The sequence below is a fragment of the Protopterus annectens genome, chromosome 1.part0 (genome assembly GCF_019279795.1).
Source record: "Protopterus annectens isolate FY-2018-M chromosome 1.part0, PAN1.0, whole genome shotgun sequence".
NCBI lineage: Eukaryota > Metazoa > Chordata > Ceratodontiformes > Protopteridae > Protopterus > Protopterus annectens.
This window is the reverse complement of record NC_056725.1, coordinates 1,236,355,044-1,236,373,425: the sequence shown is the minus strand read 5'-3', so window position 1 is coordinate 1,236,373,425 and position 18,382 is coordinate 1,236,355,044. Positions and strand designations below refer to the sequence as shown.

At 43.0% G+C, this 18,382-nt stretch overlaps 1 protein-coding gene across 5 annotated transcripts in view; it reads left to right on the top strand.

Moving 5' to 3' along the window:
* The window catches only part of PNISR (PNN interacting serine and arginine rich protein), an 873,711-nt gene that overhangs the window by 541,047 nt on the left and 314,282 nt on the right, over positions 1-18,382 (top strand). For all 5 annotated transcript variants that reach the window (XM_044065876.1, XM_044065856.1, XM_044065842.1 and 2 more), the window contains exons 7-8: positions 9,076-9,269; positions 9,386-9,523. In XM_044065876.1, coding sequence (XP_043921811.1) covers positions 9,076-9,269; positions 9,386-9,523 — 332 coding nt within the window. The remainder of the gene's footprint in view (positions 1-9,075; positions 9,270-9,385; positions 9,524-18,382) is intronic.

The window sequence follows — 18,382 nt, the reverse complement described above, 5'->3', positions numbered from 1 at the left end:
CTCCCACCATCCCCTGTACATACCAGGGTGTTAGTTATAACTCCATGTACATCAATCTATTGGTTGCATGCCTGTATGGTGTATTTGCTAACAGCTAATACTATTGTTTATCTACTAAGGTATTTTTGCATAGTTATTTGTATTGCCTTCCTAGTTGGGGGCACCTGACATCTGGGGCAAGAAAAACTGAAGAAAATGGCGTCGGCTGCCTCTTTTATCCCCCTGTCGCTCTGACGTCAGGTAAGAAGCGATGACAACCGACGTCGGACCAAGACTTTGGGATTCGGCCGACTGCAGGACCGCCTGACGGCAGGATAACCCAAGTGTGATGACTGCAGCAAGTATATACACTCAAACATCTTCGTTTATGGTAGGTACAAAACTATACTTTTATACATCTCTAACCTTGGCAACCAGGGCATTAAACTGTCAATTTCATATGCTTAAGTACCAACAACATGTTATGGGATTGCTGAAATAGAAAATTATGTTGATTTCAGAATGTGCAGAAAATAAAGAATTGCAGGAATTATTGCATTCAGCTGAACAAGCTGGAAAGCATACTTTGCAATGTAGTTTTGTTTCCTTAGAGGCCTCCTGCAGGGCCGCAGTTACTGGATCTGTGATTAGGAGGCATGCCTTGTTAAAGGAACAAAATTTACCTGATCATGTTAAAGCTAAATTGCTAGATGCACCTTTACAACATGATTCTCTGTTTGGTATTAAGGCAGAAGAGGTTTTAAAGAAAATGGAAGACAAAGCTAAGTCTATGCAAACTGTTAAAGACTTCTTACAAGTGCAGCCACCAAGATTCAGTAGACACTGGCCTACCAAAAATTGGTCCTTTCCTGTGTCAGAGCTCAAAGGGGCAAATCCAGACGCCCCAAAGGTTCCAGATACCCAGGAGCAAGATTCATACAGTTTAAAGCAATAGGGCGCTTCCACCTCCAAATCTGGAGGAGGTAAAGCGTAAACCTACAGAAAGCAATCGCAATGACTTCTCTCTGCCTTCACCTAGCACTTATCTTTTGATAGCACCCATGGGGGAAAATTAGCACTTTTTGCTCAAAATTGGCAGTTAATAACCCAGGACAAGTGGGTACTAAACATCGTATCACAGGGATACAGATTCCATTTCCACACTCTGCCAATGGCAAATGGTTGGCCAGATCTGCCAAAAAATCAATGGGCAGAGGCACAGAAACAGGTCATGTCCCTCATGGATATGGGGGCTATTCAGACAGTGCCAGAACAGGAAAAAGGACAAGGTTTTTACTCAAGACTGTTCTTGGTACCCAGAAAGGACAAGGCCTGGCGGCCAATACTGGATTTATCGATTTTGAACACATACCCGGACATTCCAAAATTCAAAATGCTGACTTTGCAGCAGCTTCTGCTCATGCTGGGCAAGAATGCTTGGCTGGTGACTAGACCTAAAAGAGGCATACCTGCATGTCCCAGTAAGACAATCGTGCAGAAGATACCTCAGATTCAAGTCTGGCTTAATGCATTACCAATTCTCTGCACTGCCCTTTGGCTTATCTACTGCGCCCAGGGTCTTTACAAAGTGCATGGCACCAGTAATTGCTTTTTGCAGACAAAGAAGTATAGAAATATATCCTTACTCGGACGACTGTCTCATTCAAGCAGAGAACAAGGACATTCCTCTTCGACACCTGGCGTTTGTGAAAAGGCTTCTAATATGCCTAGGGTACACAGTAAACGAAAAGAAATCACAACTGGTACCCTCTCAAAAGATAACATTCCTGGGTGCAAGCTTGAATACAACTGCCCACATGGCTTTCCTCACACCAGACAAACAAAGGCAACTGACTCCTTACTTCAAACTGATGGCAACAACCCAGTTATCTGCAAGACAAATTCTGCAGGCTTTAGGGTTCATGGCATCCTGCATATACTACTGATTCCATATGCAAGACTGCATATGAGGAAACTTCAGTGGTACTTAAGAAGTGTATGGAGTCAACATTGTCACAGTCTGAAAGCAATTATTCTTCTCATTCCCTGCCTACCACAGGAGATCCTATGGTGGGCAAAGGCATGTCACGAAAACATGGGACTGCCATTCACTCTACCCCTGCCAGCTAAACCTTAACAGATGCATCAGATTATGCCTGGGAGGCCCACTTGGCGGGAAGATGCATTCAGGGCATATGGACCCCAAAACAAATGCATCTGCATATCAACCAATAAGAGATGTTAGCTGTTCAAAATGCCCTGACAGCCTTCAAGGACTTACTTCATCCAGGACAACTACTGATAAAAGATGGACAACACCACGGTTATGAGGTATATAAACAAGCTGAGGGGCACGCATTCATACCCCCTTTGCAGACTAGCCATGGCACTGTGGGACACAGCTTTGACTTACCAAGTACATCTACAAGCTCAGTTCCTGCCAGGAAAACAAAATACTCTGGCAGACTTAAGTAGAAATCTTATGGACCCTCACGAGTGAGACTAGATCCACAAGTCTTCAGCATGATGATAAAGAAATGGGGGAGCCCGGACATAGATCTATTTGCCTCTCCTCAAAATTATCAATTGAAAAGATTCTGCACAAGGACTTATCACAGACAAGCATAGAAAGTGGACGCCCTATCCTTCAGTTGGAAAAACCTATCAGTTTACACCTTTCCTCCTCTGCCTCTTCTTCCCAAGGTCTAACTAAAAGTCAGACAAGAGAAACCAAAGATGATACTAATTGCCCCGGACTGGCCACGCCAATACTGGTACCCAATCCTAAGGAACTTGTCTCAATACCCAGCTTGGACCTTACCTCAAAGACCTCAATTACTGTCCCAGCAAAACAGTCAGATCCAAACACTGAACCTGGCAGCATGGCTGATCATGTAGTTACACCAACAACATCGCTCAGTAAAGCTGTGATGGATGTCATTTTGGAAGCCAGAAGGCCTAGTATTAGAAAGTCTTTTCCTGATAAATGGAAGAGATTCTGTGCTTTGAATCAAGCACAATGAAATGATGCAGCAGAACCAATTATTCCTCAGATATTACAATACTTGACTGAGATGCTTGACAAAGACCTATCTTTCTCATCAATAAAAATCCATGCCTCTGCCATTTTGGCTCATTACAATACAGAGCCACCAATCTTTTCTCATCCTTTACTAAAGCAGTATCTTAGAGGAGCCAAAAATGTATGGCCTCTCAGAAGATCACCAATACCTCTATGGGACCTCAATTATGCGTTGAAAAAGCTCACCCTGCCTCCTTTTGAACCAGCTGCTACTGCAGATCTAAAGTTCTTATCATGGAAAACCGCTTTGCTCCTAGCAATTACTTCAGCAAGAAGAGTCTCAGAGATACAGGCCTTCATGGCTGTGGAGCCTTTTATCATATTTTACCCAGACAGGGTGTCTCTGAGGACCAATCCTTCATTATGCCTAAGGTGGTTTCCAGTGTGGCTCTTAACCAAACTATTCATCTGCCAACTTTTTATCTGAATCCGCAGAACAAGGGGGAGAGGATTCTGCATTCATTGAGCATACACAGACAGCTAAGATTCTACTTGAGCAGGACTAAAGCTCTAAGAAAAACTGAGCAGTTACTAGTGACATATGCTGCAGGATCAGAAGGAAAGGCTATTTTAAAGCAGACTATTTCAAAGTGGATAAGCCACTGCATTTGTTTCTGCTACTTACACCATGGCAAACCTGTGCCCAAGGGCATTAGGTCTCATTCCACCAGAGCTGCAGCTACATTAGCAGCCTTTCTCGAGGAGTACCAACCAAAGACATTCTAGAGGCTGCTACTCTGAGTTCTGTTCACACTTTAACAAAGCATTATCATTTGCCTCTCTACTCCAAGTCCGAGGGCAGGCTTTGCCACTGCAGTTCTGCAGGGCCTTATAGCCGCCCCTAATGCTGTTTAGCTCCAGCCTCCCATCCATAGCTTTGGGATTCTACCCAAATGTAATGACTGCAACAGTGAAACACTAAGAACATAGTACAGTTGTGTACACTTAGCATAAATGTAGATGTTCAAGTGTATTCACTGTTGCAGTCCAGGTTTACCTGCCTGCCATCCCCGTTTTCTTCTGGAGTTTCTCTTTCCTTCACTATCTTCTTCAACCTATGTGGGTGGTGTATTTGCTTGTAGATGAAGGTAAAGTTTGTATTGTTGCATGTATACATAGTTTATATATATATATATATATATATATATATATATATATATATATATATATATATATATATATATATATATATATTTTTTTTTTTTTTGCTACCTTTTTGGGGGCACCTGACATCTGGGGCAAGAAAAACTAAAGAAAATGGCGTCGGCTGCTTGTTTTATACCCCTGACGTCATGGAAGAGGAGACAGCAACCGACGCAGGACCCAAGATTTTTGAATTCAGGCCGACTGAGGGCAACCTGCCAGCAGATTACCCAAATGTAATGACTGCAACAGTGAATACACTCGAACATCTACATTTATGGTAAGTGTACACAACTGTACTTCGTACATAGACCATAAAACAGACATACTTGTATACCATCCTCAGAACTTTTCTGCTGCTAGTCTGAAAACTAGCTACCAAACATCGGTCTTGTGTCCCAGCTTCAAAGTCGTCATTTTCTTAAAATCCAGAGACTCTGGTCCCAGACCCAGAGAAGCCTGATCACTTTTATAAAGTCTGAGGATTGTAATTTCATTTTCAAATAGCTGCTGGGTCTGCTGCCGGACACCTCTGATGCTACGGACAAGCCCTCCAGGATGCTCCCTTCTTACCTCCCTCTTGCCTTCAGACAAGGAAAGGAGAATCTTGGAAAGATTTGATAAAAAGATCTACACTTCAGCAGCTTTAGCTTTCATGGCTATAAACTACCAGACTCGCATGACTAAAAATTCTCTCGAATTATTGTCACAGACTACTGCTGCTATTTCAGACCTCCCTGCATCTGAGGGTAAAACCTTAGTCCTGTCTTGCTTGGGAGCCTCATTTCAAGTGGCCAGCCATTCCATAAAATGCAGCTATGATGCTGTTGAGGCCTGGGTCAGTGCAGCTTGTAACTGGGTCTGTGCTTAAGTTTTCTTGGCTCAGACTGCAGCCACTTCAGGATGATTTTAAATCCAAACTGATGGATGCCCCCCTTAATAACTCTTCTCTGTTTGGCCCTGCTGGTATGTCACTTTTCAAGTACGTACAAGAAAAGACCAAGAAACTCAAGGAGTTAAAACATCTCCTAGTTTCACTTGTGCCAATTTTTCATTGGAAATTCCCTTCAAAACCTGTCTTTGTCCATAGCCCCTCACAGCACCAGAACAGTAAGTCTTCTAAGGGAGGAAATAAATCCCTGAGGACCAGGGTTCCTCAGAACCCTCCTCAGTAAAAGCAGCCCTTTTCCTGACAGAGCAATGTGTCTGTTACTGCCCTGCTTTTGCCCCCGCCACCTCAAAAGCTGTCAAGGTGTGGGAGAGCAATTACCCAAGACAAGTGGGTCCTTTCAGTCATAAGAAACAGATATTTTATGGTTTGACTATCCATTCTGACCTTTTGGGGTGTTCCTCAACCCCACAGAGGTCAGCTGCATCTCTTCCCACACCTCCTGTCAGACCTGTACTTGCAGGTCTTCGCTCAAAAAGTCCCTGCCAATTCCAAGGGAAAAGGATTCTATTCAAGGATGTTCCTGTTGCCCAGAAAGGATGGCCCCTGGAGGCCAATTCATGACTTGTCCCACCTCAACACATTCTTAAAGGTCCCTTCCTTCAGAATGATTACTCTCCAGATCCTTTTCTCTCTGCTAGAATTTGATGGCATCTCTGGGACACAAAAAAGATATCTATCTGCACATCCCTGTCCACCTAAATATCAGGAAATATCTGCGTTTGTCTGTGGTTTCCTGGCATTTCAATTCTCTGCATTGCCCTTTGGCCTCTCTACAGCTTTGAGAGTTTTCACCTAATGCTTGGCTCCAGTCATTGCCCATTGCAGGCTACTAAGAATCAAGATATCGTCGTACCTGGACGACCTACTCCTACAGTCCTCGAGCTGGCAGATTCTGCAACGCAGTCTTCAGACCACCATTTCCCTACTGGGAAACCTGGGGTTCACTATAAATTGCAAAAAAATCTCCCCTGTATCCATCCCAAGACCTTATCTTTCTTGGGTGCAGAATTTAGACAGACGTACTTAAGAGCATCTCTACCCCTTCAAAAAAACAGAGCATCTTCACACTTTCTTCCTGTCTTTACACCACATCATAGCCAGGGAATTCTTCAGAGTACTAGGATTCATGGCCTCTACCATTCCCATGGTGCCTCTGGCAAGACTACACATGAGGAAGCTCCAGTGGTTCCTCAGATCTGTCTGGACCCAACATTCACATCCTTTAGAATTCCCCATCCCTTTGATCCCTTGCTTGAATAAGGAAATTATCTGGTGGTCTCAACAGGTAAGCCTAAATCCAGGACTACCTCTCCACCCACTAGACCCAGCCCAAGAAATTTACACAGATGCCTCAGACACGGGCTGGGGGGCAGCTGTGGGAAAATACATTGTCCAAGGAAAGTGGTCTCCCTTCCAGAAAAGGGAACACATCAACATAAGGGAAATGAGAGCGTTGCTCCTGCCCCTTCAAACCTTCAGACCACTTTTTTGCTCAGGCCCACTGAAGTTGTTCACAAACGACACGACTGTGCTGTGGTATATGAACGTGTGTGTGTGGGGGGGGGGGGGGGCAGATCCTACCTTCTTTGCAAGTTGGCCCTACTAGTATGCAACTTCCTGGAAAAATACAACATGACCATTCTGGCAGTTTACATTCCTTCTGAAAGAAACCTTGTAGCAGACTCACTGAGCAGATCCTGGACTCAATCCCATGAATGGATGCTTCACAGGGATGTGTTCCTGGAAATTGTCCACCAGGGGGTACTCCGAAAGTAGAACTATTTGCCTCCCCTCTGAGCAGACAACTTCCAAGATTTTGTGACAGAGTCCCAAGTCCTCTGGCTTGAAAAGTGGGCGCCCTGTCTTTCTCATGGAATTGGATGATCTCTGCGCATTCCCTCCCCTTTCTGTAATACCAAAAGTCCTACCCAAAATCAGCCAGGACTAACCAAAAATCTTGCTGGTGACTCCCTTTTGGCTAAGACAGCACTGGTTTCCTCTTCCCCTTCAACTAGCCCAGGGCCATCACCACAAGTTACCACACAGAGTGGACCTTCCCACGAAGAACAAAGGATCTCTAGTTCACACCCATCTATCGATGCTTCAGTTGACTTTGTGGGTGATAGTGTTCCAGTTCCTTTCTGACACCTTACTTTTTCGGAAGGCATGCTCAGGATTTTGCAGGAGGCTGGAAAACCCAACACTAGAAAATCATATGTTTCCAAATGGAAAAGATTTTCATTATGGTGCCAATCTAAGGATCAAGATCCATTAACCATGGAAATTCCAGTGGTTTTATCCTGCTGTGTGAGTTGCTCAATGCTGGCTTGTTTTGTTCATCAGTCGAAGCATACTTCTCAGCCGTATCTGCATGTCTGCCCTTATCTCCCACTCTTGCCTCCAGTTTCAAAGTGAACCAGTTCCTTAAAGGCATCCTCCATATCAGACCTCCCAGGAAACTCTTCCCTCCTTCCCTGGGACCTCAATCTTGTACTAGAGAAATTGACTCTGCCCCCCCCCCCCTCTTTGAACCAGCAGTGTCCACTTCCCTCAAACATTGCACCTGGAAGAAAACAGTCTTGTTTGGTTGCCTTGACCTCTGCTAGAAGGGTGTCAGAACTACAAGCTCTGATGGCTGTTCCCCCCTTTCTAGCCCTTCATAAGGGTAGGATGTCTTTTAGGATTAACCCATCCTTCATGCCAAAAGTGGTTAAACTTTCCTCTCAACCAGTCCATCCAACTCCTCACCACCTTTCCCACCCCACAAAACCGCAGGGAGGATCCTACACTCCTCTGATGTTCACAGACATCTGAGGTACTACCTGGACATGACTAAACCTTTCAGGAAATCTGACCAGCTCTTCATTAATTTCCATCCCAGGGCACTGGGACTCCCTTCTTCCAAGCAGAGCATATCATCTTGGATCTCTAAAACCATTTCCTTTTTGTTACACTAACCATGGAAGGACTCTTTCCTCCCCTATTAAGGCCCGACTGTACCAGAGCCATGACTTCTTCCAAGGCCTTCTTCAAAGGTCTAGATAACACAGCTATTCTTGAAGCAGCCACCTGGTTTACCATACACATCTTCACCAAACATTACAAACTGGATTCTGTCTTGAGATCCAGAACTGGTTTTGCCAGAGCTATCATCCATAGCTTCATTGAGACCTCCTCTACTCCAGCCTCCTTCCTTCCCTCTTGAGCTTTGGCACTCTCCAAGTGAAAACTACTGTAGCAAGTGAGTAGAAGGACATGGAAAAGTTGTGTAAACTCTTACCATAACCATAATGTCCTTCTCTTCACTGCTGCAGTATTCTATCCCTCCCACCTTCCCCACTGGATCTGGTCTTTCCTGGATACACACACAAATGCCACTTTATCCTTAGCCTTTCCTCCTGGAGCATTCAGTTCTGAAGATAGTAAATGCATATGTCCATATTATGGCCTACGTACAACTGCAGCCTACACCAGATGTACCATGTACCCTACAGTGGTGAAAAGTCTTTTGTATATTGGCTGACGGGATGCCATCTGGCAGGAATATCCCTCAAGTGAAGAATACTGCAGCAGTGAAGAGAAGGACATCTATGGTTATGGTAAGATTTTACACAACTTTTCTGTGCGAAGCTTTAGCTTAGTCTGTGTAAACTACTCTGTGCAGTCGTTTTAACACTAGCATGAAGTGCTGTTTTTTTCTAGAAGAAAATAACTCTTCTATCTCTCCATTTTCCACCCAGTTTCCACTGAGCCCATCAGCTTTTATGTGGGGAATATATTAAGGGCATATAATGAGGGGTGGGTTAATGATAAACCATGAGTGTTTTTCATAGCCATTATGCATTTGGTTATACTTTCAGCAGTGTAGCCTGTGTTTCCTCACTCAAGGTTTGTTTGCATTTCTTTCCTGGTAATTTAGATGCTGTAAAACGTAGGACTTTGCCTGCTTGGATACGAGAGGGTTTAGAAAAGATGGAGAGAGATAAGCAGAAGAAACTGGAGAAGGAGAGACTAGAGCAGCAGCGTAAACAGATGACAAACCAGAAACAACAAGAATCTGAAGAAGTGGAGGAAGAAGCAGATGGCCCACGTGTTCCACGTAGAAGTAAATTTGTAAGATCCATATATTTTTATAAATGTGCTTTTGCAGTTTTCATGACTGGCATTGGGTATTTGCACAGCCAATAGTTAAAATTCAGTTTTATGCAATATTGTTTCTTTTTAATTAGGACAGTGATGAAGAGGAGGAAGTGGATGATCATGCTGAGTCCAGAAGTAGTGGGGAAGATAGTAGGAGCCCATCTCCAGATGTTCATGAAGAACAAAGTGAACCTGAAATGCTTGAGGAAGAGAGAGAATATCAAATGGTACCTTTGTAATTATAATTCACTTTGTTTCCTAAGTTCATCACGGTATTCAGTATTCCGCATGTCATGCTGTAGGAAATCATTTGTAAAGTACATCTGGTGGTAGTTCATAAAATTTTGCTTTAACCTTTACAGCTGACGCCTAGACATTGTAGTTCATGACAGCTGTTTGTACATACGAACATAATGGTTGTACTGAATGGAAAACTTAGATTCTTACTGCATACAAGACATTCTTTGTAGCATAATGATTAATGGTTTATGCCTTTGTTCGCTTCAATTTGAGTGTCTTCCAGGGAGATCAAAAGTTAGAGAGCCAGCCAGCCAGTTGGGGAGGTGGACATATGTCAGCATTCGAGCCATGAAGGGCATTTGTTAAAGCTTTAACTCTGCATTTTGGTTGCTGATGTGAGCATCTGTATCACTGCAGATATGTCCTCTGCTTCCCCATATGTATGCACGTGGCAGTGAAGGCTGCCTTCACTGGTTCAGGATTGATGAGCCCAAATATCCTGGTCTTTTGCTGTTGATGTCACACATTTTCTACTTGTACAGGAGTATAGGTACTCCTATAGCAAGTAGCTACTGTCTCTACTTCAGAGTGAGTGAACTAGTTTAAGCTGCTTATTCCCACCTTGCCCTGCTTTGCTTATACTGCATCTGAGCCACTAGTAAATTGTTAATCTTCTGAGTTGTAGTTAGGGTTTCATTCTTCTGCACTACAAAGCTAGAAATGGTATTCTCCTTTCTGATTTTTTCCTAGGCATGTAGTAGTCAATTTTTATAATTTCGTATACGTGGCTGGTGGTGTTTGGTCTTGTTTTTTTGTTATTTCTTGGTATCTCTAACAAGATTATCGAACTGTTGCCTTATGTATAGGAAGGGCATTTGCACTTAATTTACTCTGCCTTCATAGGACAGTGAACATAAAACCCTTTTTTTTTATGTGGAGTGTAACTTAATCTATATTGATTTTTCTAGGTAGTAACCACTCCCTTCTTGCGCTTTAATTTCCATATTGAACTTCTATGTTCCTGTATTGGCCCAACTGTTTTGGTTTGTAGCTGTGATGTGTAGTGTTTTGTTAGAGATTTCTGCCCATTGTATAATTCTTAGCTGCTTGTGGATTTAGTAGAGTCCGTGTTTACCATGTTAAATATCAGTTGTGTTTTTTTAATAGTCAGTGTGTCAGCAGTCATATGTTGAAAAATGGAGATGGCTGAATAATGTTTTAACCATCACTGCTGACTGCAGAGGAGAACTCTTCCTGTGACTGAAACTAGATATTTTTTGTGGAATATGTGAGGGTGCTGGGTGTGTCTATTCTGATTTCATGCAGGTGCAGTTTGTTACTTTAAGAATGAAAAACTTTCACTGGATGCTTGAGCAGGGTCATTAAGACAGAGCCAGTGTGCTGAAACAATTTTACTTCTGGGAATTTCCATAGCTTTGCCAAAACAGTAGAATGTTTATATACATAAAAGTATGTCCTCGTCAAGAATAAATCTCAGTAGCTGCTACGTAAAATATTTTTTCTGTAGTACCTTGGCATACACTTGCTTCCAGAGTTCAGAGCTGCAGCTAGTACATCTGTTGCTGCCCATCCCACCCCCACCTAAAGTTGAAAATAAATTTAAAAGCCTTCCCAAAGGTCTTCTGCCGCTGTAATAGATTACTTGCTGCAGTTACTGAATTAGCGCTTGCAGTTAGGAGCTCATTATGCAGTATTAACATTCATTTATGAAGCAGCTATATTATGTTTACCAGTAGACCACTGATCCAGTTGGACCTATTTCAGTTTCAGCCATATACATGTATATACATGACATTATATACAGAGTAAATGCCAAAATACAAAGTGTATGTATTACATACAAAGTGAATATGAAAGTTGCCTTGAGGGTGACATATACAGAGTGATTGACAAAACACAATGTATACATGCATTATTTGTTGTTGTGTCTTTCGGCTTTTCCCGGTTAGGGTTCCCACAGCGGAACTCCGGTCCGCTAATGATTGGCAGTAGATTTTTACGTGCCGAGTTGCCGGCCCTGACTCACAACCTTCAACGAAGGTACGCCCATTCACGCATGTCTCCGCACAGAAGATGCTGTAGCTGAGAATCGAACAGGACAACGTCTTACTCTGAGGCGACAACGCTACCGCAGCACCACCACCGCAGTTATATACACGCATTATTTACATAGTGGAAATCAGAGATGGCATGCCAGAAGAATCACAATAAAAAGTAGTAGAGTCGAAGCAAGTAATAAGATGAGTAAGGATATAAAGTTGCATTATATGACCAGACAGATGGCATATACTCATCTTGAAGTATGCTTTTTATTTCTATTTAGAAATTGGTTAAGAGGAATAATAAAGAAAATAAGGTAGATATTCTCACAGTTTGAGAGCAAAGACTGAGAAGGCATGGTCTATGCAATGAAGTGTAGTTTGGAGAATAGAGGACACGAGTGGCTAAGATTTTTAAGTTTGTATGTTGGTACAGTTCTGAAAATTCTGGAGGCTGTGAGGAGGTGTCATTCTTGATGAGTTTAAAAAGTAGAGAGGCCAGTAGAAAGTCAGCAGGCCCCCTTGACCCTGCCCTTTTTACAGCTGTCAGAGATGTATATGGCCACATTGCATAATGTATACTAAAAGCCTTACTTTTACATACGTTACATTTCTGTTAAAGGCTTGTCTGACATTTAATATATAAATTCATGGCAATAGTTAATGCATTTAATCAGGTTTTATTGTTTCATATTAATGCATTTCATCATTTTATTCTTTCCCATCTGGATTACTTCGGCAAAATACAAATTTCACAAAACCAGCATCGTACTGTTGCAGCTTAAAATAGGGTGACATGTATGTAGATATTGGGTCAGTAGATAAACTTTTTGCAAAACCTATTATTCTGAATTCCTACATTTTAGAAAAATAAAACAAAAAAATAGAGAAAGGATAACAAAAATTAGTGGTGATAGGAAAAAGGTGAAGAGAGACCGTGAGTACCAATTGTGTGTGTATGTGCTGTACTAAGCTTTATAAAAACATTTTGGGTAAGTTCTTAGTAAAATCTTTAGTGAATTGTACTTTGACACCCTGGTACAAAGACTACCAAAGACTGTCCTTACCCAAAGGATTAAAATGCATACGAATACTGAAGTTGACCACAGTGTATTTACATGCAAGAAGTTTTGGCCTTTGCATGTTTCTTGTGAAAAAAGTACCTTTTCCTGAAGAGTGATTTTTACTTGTATACTGACAGGTCAGTACAGGTAAGGTTTGGAGGAATACTGTATTCTCCAGCCTAAATAAAAGCCATATGCTCTTCTCTGTGGGAACTTTAGTGCAGCTTTACAGCCTAGCACATTCTAGTGGTATTGTAGTCTTCCATGGTGGTGCCTACCAACATACAGCTACATCTGGGAAACTGACATATTCTAGTAATCTTTCTTAGGATAAGGTGGGATATTCAGTGGTAAACTGTACTTATAAATTCAGCTAACAGATGTTCCATTATCTGTCCACCCAAAAGTGTAATCTGAGTGCCATTTCAGAATTCCAGGTTATGTTTTTAACTCCCTCTCTCTTTGGAACATTTTTGTTTATTTGAAAACACTTTCAGCCAACTCTTAAGAGTTTAGTTATGGCATAAAAGTACAGTATCATTTTTCATGTGCTGTTTTCCCCTTTGCCTACTGACCTTCAAGCCTTCCACATTCAGACTTGAGTTCATTCATTTCCCATACTGAGTATTCCAGGAAAGGAGGCAAAAGCCATATGGAGGGCCCATTCTCCAGGTAGCCATGGGGTGATTTTTGCGTGCCCTCCTTGCAAGGTGGGAATATATTATAGGCCCTCCTCTCACCTCTGGGTATTAGACATATGACCTCTGTCACTACAGTGGCACTCTGCCCTCCCCAGTGCAAGTGCGCACAGTTATGTAGCTGAGTTAAAGGCCATCTCATTTGCAACTTGATGGCTAAAGACCAGCCCCAGCATGGTCTTGCATGCCCCCCCCCCTTGGAGTCCCTTAAGCATTAGGCCAAGCACCATTCTTCCATGAGACTTCAGCTACCCTTCCATCATTTGCAAGAGATGTACATCCTCCTATTATGTGTGCCCAGAGATCTATTTTTTTCATAAATTAAATACAAACTCCCTGGACCAGTTAGTTGTCACCCCCAACTAGAAGAGAGAAAATCCTGGTCTTGGTCCTCACCAATATGGGACAGTTCTGTTCACCACCAGTTGCATCTTCCTCCCTGGTCAAATCAGACCATAAATCAAGTCACATTCACTGCAAGACTGAAGCTGTAAGCATTTTCAAATATCTTACTATTTAGAGGTTATGCAACAGCTAATCTAAAATTGAATGATCACCTGGCTAAATTTAGCATCCCTCTTTATCCTGACAACCCAGCCTCTTATGCAAAATATTTTGCCTCCAAATTCTATGCATATGTGAATAGCTGCATGGATGCATCTGTCCGAGATTTAAAAATAAACCATTACCGTGGAATCCAAATCTAAAGCTCATTATATGTGATATTTCTAACTCTCAAGATGTCAGAAATTCTTGCTAAACTTAACAAGGAATTTTTGTCCCTGATCAAATCAGCCAAAGCTAAATATCGTAACCTAAGCAAAATATGGCCATAAAGTCGCCTTTAACTATGTTAAAGACAGTGCCTGGGACTGCAAAGAGCTAATAGTAACTGATATCACATACTCGCACCCTAAAGATATAGAGCTAAATTTATCCACTAGTTGACTGGCTAACTCTGCAAACCACATACCCACTTCTGCACCCACCTCAAATCTCCCAAGAACAAGTCCTCAAAGCACTTTCTAAGGCCAAGAGCTCACTGCTCCTAGGGGGCCAGCCGGAAACAAACACCTGTCAAACTTCATACAGGGGGCTATTTAGTGTCTGCGTCCAAACATTTGGTCTGACTAACCCTCGTCTGTAAGGCTATGGAGAGGATCAATGTGAAATTTAATAATAGAGCTAGGTAACCTAAAAAACTCTTTACCCAAACCCCTTCGGCTTTGTCAGGGACAGATCCTGCTTGCTTAACCTGGTCAACGTCTTCAAAAAAAATTACTGAAGTAATTTATGATGCCAAATCAGTGCACACTGCATGCCTAGGCTTCACAAGGGCATTTAATGCCATCCCACATTCTGGTGTTTGTTGTTGATTTCTCCCAGCTAAATTTCACTCCCCATGTAACTTATTGGACAGGAAATTGGTTCACAAATAGAACCCAGGAAATTGTGGCAGATAGCTCTACCTCCTACAAAAAACCTGTTAGTAGTGGTATACCCCAGGCTTTAGCATTAGAGGTCAAAGCTGAAATTGAGTTTTTGACTGACCAGGTTTGCAGATGACTGTAAATTTGGTGCCATCATATATTCTCCAGAGGACACCAGGATCCTCCAAGAGTGTTTTTTCCCAAACAAATAACTGTTGTCATAACTATGGACTAAAATTAAAATGCCAAAAAAAAAAAATGTGCAGTAGTCTCCTTTTTAGCAAGTGTTACTTCCCATTTTAACTATCTGTCACATTGAAAATCAGTCAGGAAGTTTAGGACGTAGGCACCTGTGTGGACAACAAATTGTCCTTCAATCACTGTGAATCCACTATTGTAAGGAAGTACTTTTCCATTGTGCAGCTTTTTAGTAAGGGTGTAGGGTCTTGGTACAACAGTAGCGTTGCTGCCTCACAGCAAGAGGTTCTCCTGTTTGATTCTCAGCTGGAGTGCCTTCTGTGTGGAGTCTGCATGTCCTCCCTGCGGTCGAGTGGCCTCTGAAAGTCATGCGTGAATGGGCATGCCTTCGCTGAAGGTTGGGCTTCGGTCTGGCAACTCGGCACCATAAAAAAAAAAATGTACTGCCAATCATTAGCAAACCGGAGTTAGTAGGGTCTAGGTCCAGGGATTGGATTATTCTACTGTATTCAGTATGTATTGGGCCAGTTGTGGAGTATAATGCCCCCCCCCCCCCCAATGTATGCATCTGTCCAAACACTTAACACAACCCGAATAACCAAAGCACTTTCTCACCAAGAAAGTCGGCTGCCTGAATCATAAAACTACATTGACACTCAAAGCATTTTTTTTATACCATACTGTTAAGAGGTGCAATCTCTGCCTCATGTATGGAGCTTAACAGGCCCTATCCTTTCATATCTGTTGCACATTCAGAAGTCCAGTGGTGGCATAAACACCTATTCAAGAGATCACTTCTGCAACAGAAATGGAATATGTTGGAAGGATAGACGTGTATCACAGAGAATACCACTTCTTTGAAATAGTTTTCCTGTCCTCATAAAGCAATGTACTTCCCATAGTCTATCTATATGTAATCTAGACTATTGGATGGGAAACTGCAAACTCTCCTCTTTAGCACCCTTGTCCCTTATGGGTAGGTGTAGCATGCAAATATTTTGCCTGGTTTTGGCTTGTTCATACTTCAAGTACAGCTTTGGTGTTTGTTTACTGTCAAAGTAAAAAGGTCCAATAAATTGTATTTACAGTTGTTGGCATCAGGCATATGCAGTGTCTGCACCCAACAAGACACAGTAAATTGGGATCAAATAGACTGTCATTTTGTTTTTGTACATAGCTTGACCCCCCCCCCCCGAAAGTCAGCAGGCTAATGTGTTCTTTGAATATGTACGTGTGATCAGATTAATGGTAGTAATGGCTACAGTAATCCAGTATGTCCTTTTTAATCCTATGTTGCAGTATTCTTGGTGTGGGATTTTTCCACCTCAGGCAGCCCATATTTTGGTTCCTATACAAAAACTTCAGCTTGGCTGTTGCAGTTGTGTGGGACGTCACACATAGGGCCATAAACCAGGGACCTTAAATGTGACTTCTGCATGCACAGACCTCAGAACTTTTCAGCCACAGATGATTGTCACAATGTGTGCTTCGTGCCTTCGCCACAAGACATCTAAAAGCTAAGTACCCCATTGGGGCTTTTTCTTTTTTGATCTCTAGCTAAAGCTTGGTTTGTTGTATTAAACTTTAGTCGATGTCGGCAAAGAAGGGCAAATCCCGGTACGGGTGCCAGATGCCCCATAAAGGTACGCACAGCCGCAGTGTTTTTTTGCCTAGACTGGGAAGCACGATCATACCACTTGCTTTATCTGCCAATCCTTCGTTCCTGAGACCCTATGCATCTGTCTGGCCACACTTGATCTTTATCTAGAAAACCAATGACTTAAAAAATTAGCACTTCAGAAGCCCCGACTGAACCTCCACGAAAGAAGGCCAAGATTCCTAGGCCCTCTTCCACTACATCTCCTCTTTCAGATGCCCCGCCAGCTACCGATTTAGGCGTTGAGGGTCGTCCGACAGATCTGTCTACTTCGACCAAGCTGCTTTGCAGTTGACAAGCACGTCCACGAAGCTAACCCAGACATTGGCTACCGCTGAGGTCAGAGGGGGAACCAGAGGGGGAACCAGACATAGCCTTCTCCCGACACAGCTAACCTTAGCCAGGCATCCGATTCCAGGCCTACTCCTAAGATTACCCCAGTTAGAAAGAAACGGAAAGCCAAACATCTGGCTACACCTGCCAAAGGCCTACATGATTGGCAGTCCTTCACCTCATCTTTGATACAGGCCTTTATGGCCCTTAGGCCCTAGGCCTCTTCCCCATCTACTCTTCCTTTCCTCAGCCCTAGGCCTGCCTCTGTCTCCTCTCTTCCACCACCTATTTCACAAGACAGGGAAGAAGAGCAAGAGACCTGTTCATCTTCTGAGGAATCACTATCTTACACCTCCCATAAGGGGACTCCCCTCCAGAGGATATCACCTTTGGTGAGACCATAACCAGAATGAAGGAATACTTCAAATGGGACACCTCTTAAATGTCTGATACTCAAAAAAAGGTTATTTTGAATGCATACAAGTGGAATATCCCTCCCCTTCTGCCATTCCACCTGTCACCCTGCCTATTTAGGTGCCTTTTCCTCAGCATCTAAGACACCAGGTTCTCAGCCACCTGCCTCTAAGAGGAGAGAATGCTTCTACCCAGGTGCCTAATGATGAGAAAATTTGTAGTCAAACCACCCCTGTCAGATCCTACTGTGATTGCCATTTCACCAGGTAAACAATCCACACTAATTGTCTGCCGCTCTCTTACCTACAGGCAAAGATAGCAAAGCAATGGTTAGAAATGGAAAGAAGATTTACACCTGTTCCACATTGGCCTTTAGAGCCATCAACTGTCAAACCCATATGATCAAATATGCTCTGGACCTGGTTTCCCAAGCCTCCACTCTGCTGGCTGCTACTTCAGACTGCCCCACTAAGTCTGACTTCTCTTCCAAACCATCTCTGGCTGCCCAAGTAACCTGTCACTCCATTAGATGTAGTCATGATGCTGCCGAGGCCTCTGCACAATCTACAGCATCTGCCACTGTACTTAGATATTCCTGGCTACATCTGCAACACTTACCAGAAGACTTCAAGTCTAAAATTTTAGAGGCCCCTCAGGACCCTAACTTCTTGTTTGGAAAGCAGTCTGCAAGAAAAAGAGTAAGGAATTGCAAGACATCAAGCATCTTCTGGTGTCTCCTATTCCCAAATATTACAGGAATTACCCTGCCAAAGCCACCTTTGTCAGAAGAAACCCTGCCCCAGCTGGACCTGCCTCTTCCAGGCACAGAAGAGGGGTCAGAAGACAAACCCCTTACAGGCCAGCTGTCTCTCAGCCCCCCCCCCCCCAGACAGCCTTTTCAAGATAGAGGAGGCCCCAACAATGCTTGACTGCCTTGCCCACTTCCCTGTTTCTGCCTGCCTCTCCCACTGCTTCCCCTTTTGGAAAACCAT